A 13,919-nucleotide genomic window follows, 5' to 3' on the forward strand; every position below is an offset into this window, starting at 1 on the left:
TAAAAAGGATCCAACAATAAACATAACAAAGACACAAGTGAGCAGTAAGAAAATGTTAGATGAAGATCAATATAGCAGCAATAACATCACCTCTTCCCAGAAAGTGAATGAGGAGGGCTTGCGCTAGCATCATCTGACCACTCCGCAGCATGCAACCCCAACCACAGTCTGTTGTCAGCTTTGTGCCAGGGATGGATGGAAAACCCTCTCGGTATGTGAACCAGATCCGACTTGTAAAATCACGACGGAACAGCTCCATGCCTGGAGGAGAATGTAGCCTTTTGCCTGGGGATGGCTCTTCATCTGATATAAAAAAAAAAATTAAAAATGTACTTATGGAACATGGAGACCCACCCATTTAAAAAAAAACTAACTTACTGCAAACCTTAACCAAGGCTTATTGAATGGACAGGGTAATAGTACATGTATGTCCTTCCACTATTGTACTGAAACATAATGGAATTAGAAGAAAAAAAATTTCACCTATAGATAGTTCCCAAATGCCATCAGCTGCCATATTTGTGGTCAAAGGGCTGATTTACCGTTGACTGTATCTGGTGTTTGGAAGTTGAAATATATTTAGTGAAATGCATGACTTGCATGAATGATGCCCAAGAAAGTTACATTATATTTAAATATAAACCAAAGCCATCTGACCATAAAATTAAGTCCTATTAATCTACTATGAACAATGCCTTAGAAATTCAGATAAACATCTAACTTGGCTTTTAACAAAACTTGCCACAGAACTGAACCAAAACAAGGTTGTAAGAAACTGTAATTTTATGACTTTAAACTTTATTAATTTGGATATAACACAGTTATGGTGTTTGGTTCCCGAAATTTTATATATATGTATTTTTCTCGTATATGGAAAATAATATCATTCTTAAAAGTAGGAAAACAATGTAAAAAAGTTATTCCGGAATCACAATTGTGATTTGTTTCCTTATTGGTGGCAAAATACACCATCTGGCAATTTTTTAATTGGCAACATTGTTGGCTGTTTAAACTTGTATATACAACCACTGGTTTGGAGTGGAGAAATTCAGAGGCCCCACGAAAGAAAGCCACAAACTTGATAAAAATTAATTATCTTACACAAAAAGATTGGTATGTAGATGGTAAGTAAAATTCCTCTTCTTTTCACTCAGAATTAAATCAATCAGAACATTCACATTTTCTTTAGTAATCAGTGTCATCAGACCAGAACACCTCGTCTCTATCGTCCATAGACCCTTTGTTAAATTTTGGAAGCATTCGTGGAAGGCAGCATCACTCCGCTACCACTAATGCAAAAAAACAACCAAAAACAAAACAAAACAACGTGTTGGTCTATTCGATAGGCAGGGAAGAAGAGCAACTCAGTAACTACAATCAACCAAACGACAGCCAGTTCTTTTTTTAAAAATGTGTCCAGACAAACTAGTTTGCAGAAATTTCAAAGAAAACATTAAATCTGAAGCATCGCTTGTTATGAAAATGTACTAAGCAAATGGAAAAAAATCAGTCTCAATCATGCAATACAATTATTTCATGTTACCACCACAATGAGAAACGGGCATTTGTTTGGTTCTCCAAAGATGTCCTTTAGTGGTGACTTCAAAAATGCAAGCACCCTTCATCAAAGAAAGCTGACTACAATCTTCAATAAAAACAAAGCTTTTCTTCAAAGGAAGTCAGTACCAAACTTAAATAAAAGCAATGGAATCTGATAAATTTTTTTTCATGTTCCAATATGACTGGAACACGTTTACTATGTCATGAAAGTTTCCTTCTTGCAGGGAAAAAGTTTATGCTCAAGAACACTACCAACAGCAGCTTAAACTGCAAACTAATGTTACGTGATTGTGCTGTTTTTCCACTTAATTCAGACCTATATGACCCGTGACAAAATTACTGAATATTTTAAATCTGTGTTTGCATCATTTCAATGGAATTACTTGCATCGTGGATTCAATGTATGTGACAAGGTTCGCGGGTGAGTACACTGTAAATATAAACAGTATACAAATATACATGGTTCTCTAAATACAGTAAAATATTATATATGCCTTCTCTGTTTTCACCACAGGTGTCTTTCTCATTAAATAAGCATTGTTTTAAGATGGTAACTGTGACAATGAAGCACGTATTTTACCGCCTCCATTTATTACCTACCCCACCCCCACCACCCCACAAAATTGTTGGAGTACATGCATCATTTTCATCAGCTAACCGACCTGGCTGCTTATAACAGAGTTCAGTCTGTAACACGGGTTCTATGGCTCTCAACTACCAAGTTATAGCAGGGTCACACTGTATCATAGGTAATTCCAGGTGTTCCCTAAAGGAAACTGTTTAATAATCCCACGTATAAGAGCACCTAGTGGCATGAAATCTTGGTATAAATAAATCTGAATATCCTTAATATCATTAGTTTTTACTCACAATCATGGTTGACAAGTCATACATTGATATAGTATCATATGTTAATGATGGCACCTACACTGCAAATCTGGCAGCTGTCAAAGATATCAATAAGAGAAAGAGTGAAAAGCTCAGCATGCATATTAAGGCTCATGGTTTTACTGCAAGCAATCGTGTACTTTACAAAGATAACTGCCATGTTCTAAGAAGAAAAGACAGTTGCAGGAAAATACACATCTCCTTTATGAAGCAAACAAAGAATAATTTCCATAAGACATCCTCAGCCCCAACAAATTGTACAATGTGATGGTAATTATATGCTCAGAGCTATAAGCTTTGTGATTTCAGGAAGCAAAGAGAGCTACAACATCTGCCGTGATGGTATGTCAGACAGATGCACTCGGCAATTACCTTAACAACAATGTAAATATGTATTTACAGGACAGTAATATGGAGACAAATAGTGTTGGCAACTAATGCCAAGATTATGGGTGCAGCATCACTGTTATCCACAAACATTTATGTGTATAGTGCTTGTAGATTAAATTCCAAAGGAGTTAAGCAGTATGATTGGTTAAGGTACCCAGTTACCCAGCATCCTTTTCCTTGGACACTTTCATTCAGTCTGGAATTTATTTAAAAAACCTTGCAAATGACCATTTTAATGTAGTGTTAGATTGCTAACAAGAAGCATGAACATTAATTAAAAGTTATGTCTTATTCCATGTAAGTGATTTTTGAAAGGTTATTAGTCTGAAATTGTAATCTATATTAATGTAAAGGCTCATTTGAAATAAACCCTATGTGAGAATTCATAGAGTGAACCATTACATGTATTATATTTCACAGGTGGGCCTTAAGCAGATTAGGAAAGAGTCCATTAATGAAAAGAAACAAATTGGTTGTAGTGGGGAAAGAATCTGCTAGCTGATTTCTGTCCCCCCGCCAACATTTGTTAGGTGACCCACTGTATATACATTTCACTTGTAGGCCTTAAGCATATTAACAAGAGCCCATCAACAAAAAGAAATTATTTGGTTGTAATTGAGGAAAGAATCAGCTAGCTGATTCTGCCCACCCCCCATATTTATTAAGTGACCCATGTATGATATTTCACATGTGGGTATTAAGCTTATTAATCGAAGAGTCCATTAATGAAAAGAAACTAACTGGTTGTCAGGAGTGGGGAAGGGTAGAAATAATTACAGGGGGAAACTAACTTACTGTAAGGGGAGGGGAAAGAAATAACTGAAGGGGGAAAGAATCAGCTAGCCAGTTCTTTGTGGGGAAAGAACCAGCTAGCTGATTCTTTCCCCAGGGAAACTGTCAGCAGGGGGAAACAATTGGCTGTTACACCGGTTTAGCCAAGTAATTGAGGCACTTATATATGCTAATCATTATAATATATATATATATATAATCTTATTAAAAAAATACCTACCTACCTTAATTTTTAAATCAGTGCAATAGGAAACACATATTTTTTTGGCCTAATAATAATAATAATAATAATAATAATAATAATTATATTATCATCATCATCAATGACCACAATACTATGCTTAAGCATCATGATCAAAATATACATACCCCGGTAGTCTCCAAGATGTATCAAACTTACCCAGTTTTGCCTAGAGCATAGGTGACTTTCCCTGTTTGTTTGTTTGGGGAGAGGGGAGAAATAAAGAAACACTTTGCCTATAAGCAGATATCTTTGCCACATGTTCAATCAGCCTTCCCTGATGATACCTGAATACATATATATTGCATGATGACTTTGATGCTTTGCATATTAAATTGATGACCACATAGATACATAATAAACTTACCATCTGGTCTTCTGTGGTAGCAGCGTCCAAGAATAAATATTGGAGTATCATATCTGAAATTTGTCTTTTGCTTTATTGTCCAGCCTGAAAAAAAAGATCAAAACCAGGCAAATTTGCTAACTAAAGTTATATTAGGTAATACAAATGCATGCAACAGGATTACTGGTAAATGTGATATTCTTCCCTGGAACTTGTAAAACATTAAGTGAATCATCAACTAAGGTCTATATTATCAATATATACTGAATCATGCAAACACCTCCAAATACAAGAACACCTACCCACCTTATGCTCCCACAAAAATATGTTTTCAGTCAGCTGACCATCCACATCTTTAACTGCTGACCCTATAATTCCCCACCCACCCCAGTAAAAAAATTAATTTCTCAGAATTGACTTAAATTCATTTGTGCATCTGAGCTGGCTTATCCCAGTACTTTAAGTACTTAGAACATTATATATACTAATCTTTATATATATATATATATATATATATATATATATATATATATATATATATATATATATATATATATATAGTTTTTTTTAAAAAGACACCTACCTGCCCTACTATTAAAAGCAGTATAATTGGAAACACATTTGTTTGGCCTTTTGTAGGTTCTTCACCTTGTCAAGTTCATCTACAATATCAAAAGCTATAAACTTTCTGTACAAAGCAAAGCACATGACCTTTGAATATGGAACAATATTTATGTTTTCCACATTTCACTGGTTATTAATAATTTGTGCTCACTTAAATGAATATTAAGCTGTCCATTGCTCACACCGACTTGGCAACGCATCACTGATAAAATATAGCAAGTCATACCCATGCAATTATTTGTCAATTAAGTTAAAATTGGGAATTAGCTTCGCCTATGTCGCAAATTGTATTAAAAAAATTCTTGCTACTGACAAAATATACCATCTGGCAATGTTTTGCTGACAACATTTTTGGCTGATAAAAACTGTATATACAGTCTTGGGTTTGGAGTGGAGAAATTCAAAGGGACCATGACTGCAAGTTGCAAACGTAGATATAAAAATGCACTGGAATCTGTTGTTACATGAACAAATCCTTGTTTCATATTGATGAACCACACTAACAGTGCACTGTTATATGATAATCCGCTTATGCTGATGTCTGGCCTTGGTATTGTATGCTGTAATATAACGAAAATAACCATACAACTGATGAGCTACAATCAACCACCTCTGCAGGTGGGAATAGGAAATGGCTACAGTCAACCAGGTGATGGCATGTTTTTAAAAAATGTACCAGAAAAAAACAGTTTTGCTGCAACTTCAAAGAAAACCAATTACCTTTGAAGCATCGATATATACTAAGCAAATAAGTTCTACAATTATTTGATGTTGCTGCAACAATAACAAATGGGCATTGGTTTGGTCCTTCAAAGAGAGCTTTTAGCGGCACCTTCAATAACACATGAACCTTCATCAAAGCAAGCCAATGACCTTTGATCAAAGGAAGTCAGCAACAAACTGAAATAAAAGCATTGTTTAATTTTTCATAGCGATTAGAACATATTTATTGTGTCGTGAAAGTTTCCTGTTTGCAACAATAAAGTACACATGGAGGACTCCTGCATGAGTGATTTTCTGAATCCCAGATCAAAAATTTGCATCCAAATATGTGTAATTAAGCGTTTCCGAGATCTTTGTTTGCAATGAATGCTGGAATCAGGGCTGTCAAAAACCACGGAAAACTTCACCTGGGTACCCATTGCGCCATTTAATGGGTAACCGTTAGAACATGAAAGACATATACAACCCTAGTTACCCCACTGTCAAATTTTCAGAAACCTAGTTTGTTGTAGGGTGAGTAAATGAACGGACTATTTACATCATTTTGTACATTGTTTACCACACTTTATCCACTATTTCGCCTACCGCTCCGGTGGCCTAGTGGTTAGAGCACCCGCATAATGTGCGGGAGGTCGTGGGTTCAAACCGGATGTCGTCATACCAAAGACTTACAAAAATGGTACACACACACATACACACACACACACACACTATTTTGCATTCTCTTTTTTGCATTTTCACATCTGCACTTTACCCACACCCAATGGGAGACGGCTGATAGTCTGTCGACAGAGATAATTTGTTTTCATGTTGTACTTCAAATTGTCTATTACAAATTGTGCTATAATATTTTGTCTGATTTGTCAATAATAATGAATTAATATTACAATGACGTTTCACTTATTAATAAACTTCCAACAACTGCCACAGCATGTTTTGTTATTCATTACTCATGGCAAATGGCGATGAAAGTCAACTTCCAGTTTAGAACTGGAATACTAAAGGAGGTTTACACTTAAGTAAGCAAAACATTACAATATTAAAATTTCAAACTAGAATAAAATAAAGTTTTCTGAATGTTTTTATGAACTAAAAACTAACAAATGAATGAACTAAGAAAGAATTTATCAAAGCTAAATAATACCAGTCTGTCCTAGTGTACAAGTACATGATCATTGTCCCCTGCAAAATTTCCAGTTTCTCCTAAAAAAAAAAAACCAATATATCGACCATATCTGGTGACAGCGATGCACATTTTTGATAGTGTTGTTGACAAATTATTTTTGTAAACGGGTAGTCGTCATTAATTTTCAATGCCCAGGATTTTCGCTATGGTTGGGTACCCATTGACAGCCCTAGCTGGAATAATTTCAGTCCCTATTATACTGGTTCTGGCTGGTTTCTGGAATGCAGAAAATTCTTGTCTTTTTTCAACTTGATAAAAATGCTATACATTTTTAAAAGCAGTAGATTTAAACAATAAAGTGGTGTGTGCAGTAGACAGCTTTTACAAAAGTATTTTGTCCTGCTATCAGCAAAACTATATTTTTTTTAAAGCCAAGTGAGCACTAATTACAGATTACCCAGGCAATCTGTTCTCCATTCATAGGTCACATGCAGTACATCATAAAGAAAGTTTATAGATTTCCAAAGTATGAGAAGTAGACAATCTTTTTAAAAGTACTGGGCATATATGAGGATACTTCTTAATAGTCTTCTAGCCTTTCAACAACTTGAATAACAGATTTCCAAATTTCATCAGTGTAATCAAACATGTTTCAATCAAATTATATATATTTTTTTACAAGCCTGATGGGCACTTCACTTAAATACAGTAGGGGGCCCCCATCGGGAATTGGAGGAATATATGGCATTGGGCTATCAAAGATCTTATGCACTGGATTAATGGGTGTAATCTGGGTTACAGGTTAGCCTGCACCTGTCCAAAGATTCCTAGCTCCATTTGGTCATTTTCTTTTCCAGGACTTAAAAGGCAAATAATAAAAAATGAGCCAGTAACTATTTTTACTTTATAAATATTTTTTAATTCATTTATTGCACTTTCAGAATTTGGTATTGCCCACTCTGGCAAAAGCTGTTTTCCCCCATTTTAATAACTGCTTACTGTAAATTAGCAAATTTAACATGTGTCCTAGTATAACACGCACTCATGTATTACCCACAATTTTTCTATTGTGTGTAAAAAATATATTAGATTACCAGTGGACATGCATAACCAGTATGTTTTCTTGAAAAATAATAAATGGCCAAAATCTGTATTGGCTTCTTTTATTAAAAAATATGGTATACGATACTAGGGTATGGTGAATCATCGTTTCTGTTTACTACTGAATCCTTAATCTGTCTAAATTTCAATCCACGTGCTCTGCTTCTTAAAAGGACATACCACAGCAGAGCTATTTCAACCAAATGGGGTCAATTCAAAATTACTTTCCTCACCTTGAGCCATCTTAACCATTCCCCAATGAAGCCATGTGCTTTCTTTGTTAAATGCAAGAACAATTCTGCTCATATATGTTAATTCAAAATCAGTAAAATAATCACCTACCCATAACAAAATCTCCAGATGGCATGAACTGCACACCTTCCAAATTGACCATAAACAAACAAGTATGGCAGCTTGGACAAGAATAACATTGGCTACCATTTTGCAATCAATTCCATAAATGTGAAATTCTTTCTGGAAGTCAACTACTCTTGCTCTGAATCCAACTATGATAGCAAATCAGATGTAGCATCACAGGTCGCAACCATCTATGAAGCATGCCTAGCTAAGATTATGGCTGTTTTTCAAGCCCGAGTATGTTTAAATTCTAACTACAGTACCAAGTTCTGTATCACTCATTTTGTAATATTATTGACAATGATATACTGCGCTATAAAAGTTTATATGAAAAAATCATATTTATGGCAGTTTAAAATTATATCTATGGCAGTTCAAAGATTTTAGTAAACAAAATATTGTCGCTCTTCACAGATTAGTAAGTTATTAAATAGAAGATGCTAATTTTGTTATGTTGATCTTTTCTTATTATCTTGTCTTTAAGCTTCAAAAGATTTAGCAGAAATATTTTTTTTTAAACTGGATAATCAACATTAGACTTGTTTAATATTTCACACTTGGTGCGTTATTTGAAATAGGAAATGAGTCTATTAAAATATTACTACAATGCGGTAATGCAAGTAAAAACAACTGTTTGACACACAGACATATGCAGTGAAAAATCTGGATAAAATGTGTGATATTCGCTGATTTACAGTAAGTTAGTGTTTATTAAACTAGTTTATACTGATTTTTGAGTATACAGGTGCAGCCAAATTCATATGTTTTGTGCTTAGATCAGACACAATTTCCACAACAACCACATGTAAAGAAATTTCATCCACAGTACATGCAAGTATTTCAGAACAAAGATATGCCTCCACTCGTATACTTCACTCGACACTCGTCACTCTGTCTAAAGAACACAAGTGAAATTTAAGTCAGGGCAAGTAATCCTTAGTTAAAACCACTTGCCCTGGACCTCTTTGTGAAAATAATTCTTTGTACACTGAGCTAGGCCCCATCAACTCACCCAACTGGACTGTCAGAGACTTTTTTTTCAAAAACCAAAGAAAATACTTATTTCAAACTGGAATCTTCCTACACGTGTTACCACACAAGACTAGTTAAACATCCTACAGTAATATGAAACATTTAGTAGCAAAACTGCATGTAACAGATCATGTCCACTTCGTACCGTTTGGCATTTTCAACTGTGAAAAATATGACTTTGTTTGCAAGACGTGAATTTAAACTTACCATATTTCACATTATTCCACATGGATATTATCTTATTTTTCACCTTTTCGCCTTGAATAATACCATCTATATTATGACTAAATTCTCCATCCTGATGGTGATTATTATGTTTACGTTCATGTTTTGACTGTTTATTGTGGTATAATCTTGCTGGATTTCCATAAGGGACATGGCCACGGCCGTGATTTGATTGGAACATGTACTGCTGGTGGTGAGGGTGATGCTGATACATGTGGTGGTGAATACCACCTGCAGTTCTGGACTGAAAGACTGTACTTTGATTATGTTGACCTATTCTGTTGGAGCTGTCTTGCTCTGTTGAATTTCCAAGCCTACTGAGATCTGGGTACAACTGATTTGGTCCGGAATGTCTGTGAATACCATTGTCCTGAACATGGTCACCTTCACTTACATATGGACGGAGATCAGGATACAAATTTGAACTTTCTGGCTTAATTTTATTTTCTTGTATATTGTCTAGATACCCATTACATTCTTGATATAATGGATTAAATGGCTGATGTTTTTGGCTATGAGCTATTTCACTCGAATGGGGTATATTAGTTCTTAGTAACATTAAAGGTCCAGTGGGTGACAACTCTCCTGACCGATCCCCATCACTGGAACTTGACGAAGATTTAGTTAAATTAACCCTTTGAATTTGAGGTTCAGTTGGTTTTAATTTTGACGGATCCATTATGATCGAATTATCTTGTTTTCCTTTCGACTTCCCCCTATCTGATGCTGCAGACATTATAGGGAAAGCGAACTTGTCGACGTTGTACTTGCCACCGGTATTGTCAGGTGGGGAAAGCTCGCTCCATGAATCAAGAGAGGTTACGTCGTCTGATGGATTCCTTCTCCGAGCTTTATCATTGATTTTCCCGTAATCCATACTTATTTGTGACATGTAAACTACTAGTAAAGACAAAAAGTATGGGTGTCAAGAGACACTACACTGTTTGGGTCGCCATCTTGACAATACTTGAATCACATGAAGGCCATGACTAGTTTCACTTAAAATGATGATTAGTACTGAGGTTCCGGAATTGGGTCCAAGACCAAACGATCGATTTTTCCCTACGCTAATAGATATCAAAAACTACGAGTTAGTTTTACTAGAAACACATTCGTTTAACGTAAAAACAATAAAATTTCCATCCCTGAGATTCGAATTCAACTGTATGCTCATTAAGAATAACGTGAATGTATTATTTACAGACAAATATGTATTTTCAGCATATGTACACTTGGCATCAATGTGGATATTTCTTTGGGAAGATGGATATTTCTTTTGTAAGAAATATGTCTTCCAGTGGATTTTGGAGATGTTTTTGACTTTCCCAGCTTTGGTAACTAGCTTTTTGCTTGATATTATATATTTAATATCTGTTATAGTTTGCACTACATAATAGGGTATAATTCCAGCACAGATTATATGTTGTTTATGTCAGTAGGTTTGATCTTACGCTTTATTTAAGAAAGGATGAGTTGTAGGTGTTTCCCTGAGTCAATAATAATGCTAATAATAATGCTAATAATAATAATAATAATAATAATAATAATAATATTATTATTATTATTATTATTATTGTAAACTGCAATGTGTAAATGTTTTTTCCAGTTTTCCTTATCGTATTCATTATTTATATGTACCTCACAACCATTCATTTTACTTTCATGACAGCTGAATAGGAAATTTATATAGTATGAACAATTTAAATAGGATATTAGATGGAAAATAATGGTTCAGCAAGTGTTTCTGTAGCTTATAATTGTAATGAAAGTATGATTATTGAACATTAAAATCAAAGTCTTCAAAGTATAGTTAATGTGTGTAGTTATTAGTTATGTCATTAAGTTCAGAGATATGCTAATTTATTTTGTTTTGTGTGTTTTGACAGTCATAATGTTTAAATAATTAAAAAATTCACATGACTGTTAATCCCATGCAATTTTTTTTTAAATGTGGGGATTATGTCTTCATGTCTGTCTGTCATTCTGTCCTTCCATTAGTAATGCATATATCTTCTACACTATTAAAGACACAAACTTTAAATACTTTTATTCTTATTATAATTCTTGGGATCAGACCAGTTTCTTGGAATAGTTGTTGTTTGTTGAAATCTAAAGATGTAAAGTCTTGTAGGTAGAGATATGAAGTTGGTCTGTGTCATCTTCAAAGCGATGGGATTTACTTTTTTCATCTGAGTGCATGGGTTAATCTGTCTTCAATGTCCAAACTAAAACTCATGAACATCTTTACTTTTCAACATTAGCCTTTCACTGAGGAAGAACACATCCTTTTATTATTTTAAGAGAGAGAGAGAGGGGGGGGGGGGGTCTTAAGACCTAATTACACGAGAAATTTACATGCTTATCCACTGCTCTAAAACTGCGTATAAAATGTGCTTTAGTTCCAGGAGAAGGAAGTACTACGCATTTAAACCTTTTCATTTAATGGACGGGGCCAGTTGATATTCTTGAACTATCACGCATATTAATGGGAAAGCATAAACATCCACTCACACCGTTTGCGTCTTAGCTTACCTGTTTGATTTGTCACGTGAACATATTACGTGTCCACAAATTCTATTTTTAGACTATGAAAACCCTACCTATGTCGAAGTTTGACAGTCTTTGAATGCGAATTTTAGCGTTGTTAGATTGAACATAAAGTTAATTTCAACGAAAGCAAAGTGAAAAATGTGTAAATGTATGCAGTAGTGTTCCTTTTATCAGACACTGTATCAGATCATTTTGGACTGCTGAAGGGTAGTTACTGTTGTTTGAAATGCAAGACAAAAGTGATCAGTTTTGGTTAGACCATTACCAACAACAATAAAAAATATTTTTTTATTTGATTTTTTATTTTGTCTGTTAATCTATAGTATGTCAAATGGGTGACCACTTCGGCTTTTACATTTGTAAATGAAGATTCTAGTTTGATTTGGTAAATTGTATTTTTGATTCAGATGGTGGACTATATTTATGTCACCGAAATAAATATTTTACTGAATGTTTAAGTAGCATGTACTGTCATCAGATCTGCATAAAGAGAAATCTTGCAATCTTCCGTTGCACCAAGAAAATTTACATGTCGGCAATTTCTTTTCCGGAGCGCAGTTTAGGTTCAAAAGGTTCATGCACTGTTACATACAACAGTAGGAAGAAACTAGAACCTGGACGTACGCCCCTTAAAACTGAGACGGATTCCATATTTAAAAAAATATTAACTATAATTAAATAATTTATATCTGTGTAAAATAGTGAAATCAATTATGTTGAAATTTTCATTGAAACATAAAGAATGTAAAGTTGCTAGCTAGAATTTATAGTTTACTCCTTTAAAAGATTTTGATTGCTCTAAACGAATAAAAGCACCAGGTAGATCTTTCTGCTAAACATAATCGCATATGGTTTGCATTAAATGGTCATAGTAGAATACCGAACGGCCTTTAAACCACACGTTTGGTTGATGTGTATAATACTAAGCATAACACTGCCTAATTTATTTGTGATAATTTTGAGAAAATTTTCTAATCCAAATTTAATAATGAATTTAGTGTCCAATTTGTTCTTCTTCGAATTTTGCGGATACTTACAAAAAAGCGTAATCTATGAGAACTTTTGCCGGTCGAATAAGGTACTCAACATATATCTCCAATCAAATCAAAATACGTCTGGTAGAATTCTTTAGTTAGTCCGTCTGGTATTGGACATTTCGTATTAGTAGTGAAGTGGGGCACTCTAGGGACAATGGGAATTACCATTAAAAACACCCCTGGGTCACTCTGGGGACTATGTAAATTTAACATGCGGAAAATTGCTGGGTCACTCTAGGGACAAGGGAAATTTAACATGGGGAATAGAGTTTGGGTCTGTCTAGGGACAAGGGGAATTGAACATGGGGAATAGAATTTGGGTCTGTCTAGGGACAAGGGGAATTTAACATGGAATTTTTTTTTGTTTTTTTAAAAAATAAAAAAAAAATCAAAAAAAATGGGGTAGGCAATTGAAAGTCTATCTCTTTTCGAGAAATGTGGGTGGCCCTGAAAAGGGCCTTTGGGTTTCTTCTTCTTTTAATTTCTTCTATTTCTCCATCAGCTTCTTATTTTCTGTCCTACACTCTTTCTCTTCTTTTCTTTCTTTTCTTCCTTCTTTTTCTCTTCTTTCTTCTTCTTCTCCTCTTCTTTCTTCCTCTTCTCATTTTCTTCTTCCTTTTCAATTTTTTCGTTCCATACTCTCATCCTTATCCTTTCCTCTTCATCCTCCTTCTCCTCCTTTATTTCTTTCATCAGATCACTGATCATTTCCTTTCCTTTTCTTAAATTGTTGATCTCCATCTTCACTCGATGGGGACTATAAGAATAGTGATCCTCGTTTAACCTAACTAACATTTGCTCCATCATACCCAAATTGTCCAGGACGTCTTGCAATGTTTTCATTTTATCAAGTTGTTTTTAAGCCATCTTCTTTTTTATTCTTTGTAGAATGGTTTGAACGATTGATTTTTTTGATTGATTAGTTAA

The 13,919-nt window shown here is 34.5% G+C and overlaps 1 protein-coding gene across 1 annotated transcript in view; it reads right to left on the minus strand.

Annotated features, from left to right (window-relative positions):
• Window positions 1-10,364, minus strand: part of LOC149806534 (cysteine protease ATG4C-like) — a 42,207-nt gene extending 31,843 nt beyond the window's left edge. The window contains exons 1-3 of the mRNA XM_089954214.1: window positions 9,388-10,364; window positions 4,239-4,322; window positions 91-303 (exon numbers count right to left, since the gene is read on the minus strand). Coding sequence (XP_089810340.1) covers window positions 91-303; window positions 4,239-4,322; window positions 9,388-10,297 — 1,207 coding nt within the window. The 5' untranslated portion in view covers window positions 10,298-10,364. The remainder of the gene's footprint in view (window positions 1-90; window positions 304-4,238; window positions 4,323-9,387) is intronic.
• Between the last annotated feature and the right edge of the window lie 3,555 nt (window positions 10,365-13,919).

The sequence above is a fragment of the Sinohyriopsis cumingii genome, chromosome 1 (genome assembly GCF_028554795.1).
Source record: "Sinohyriopsis cumingii isolate HCF-2022 chromosome 1, ASM2855479v2, whole genome shotgun sequence".
Lineage (NCBI taxonomy): Eukaryota > Metazoa > Mollusca > Bivalvia > Unionida > Unionidae > Sinohyriopsis > Sinohyriopsis cumingii.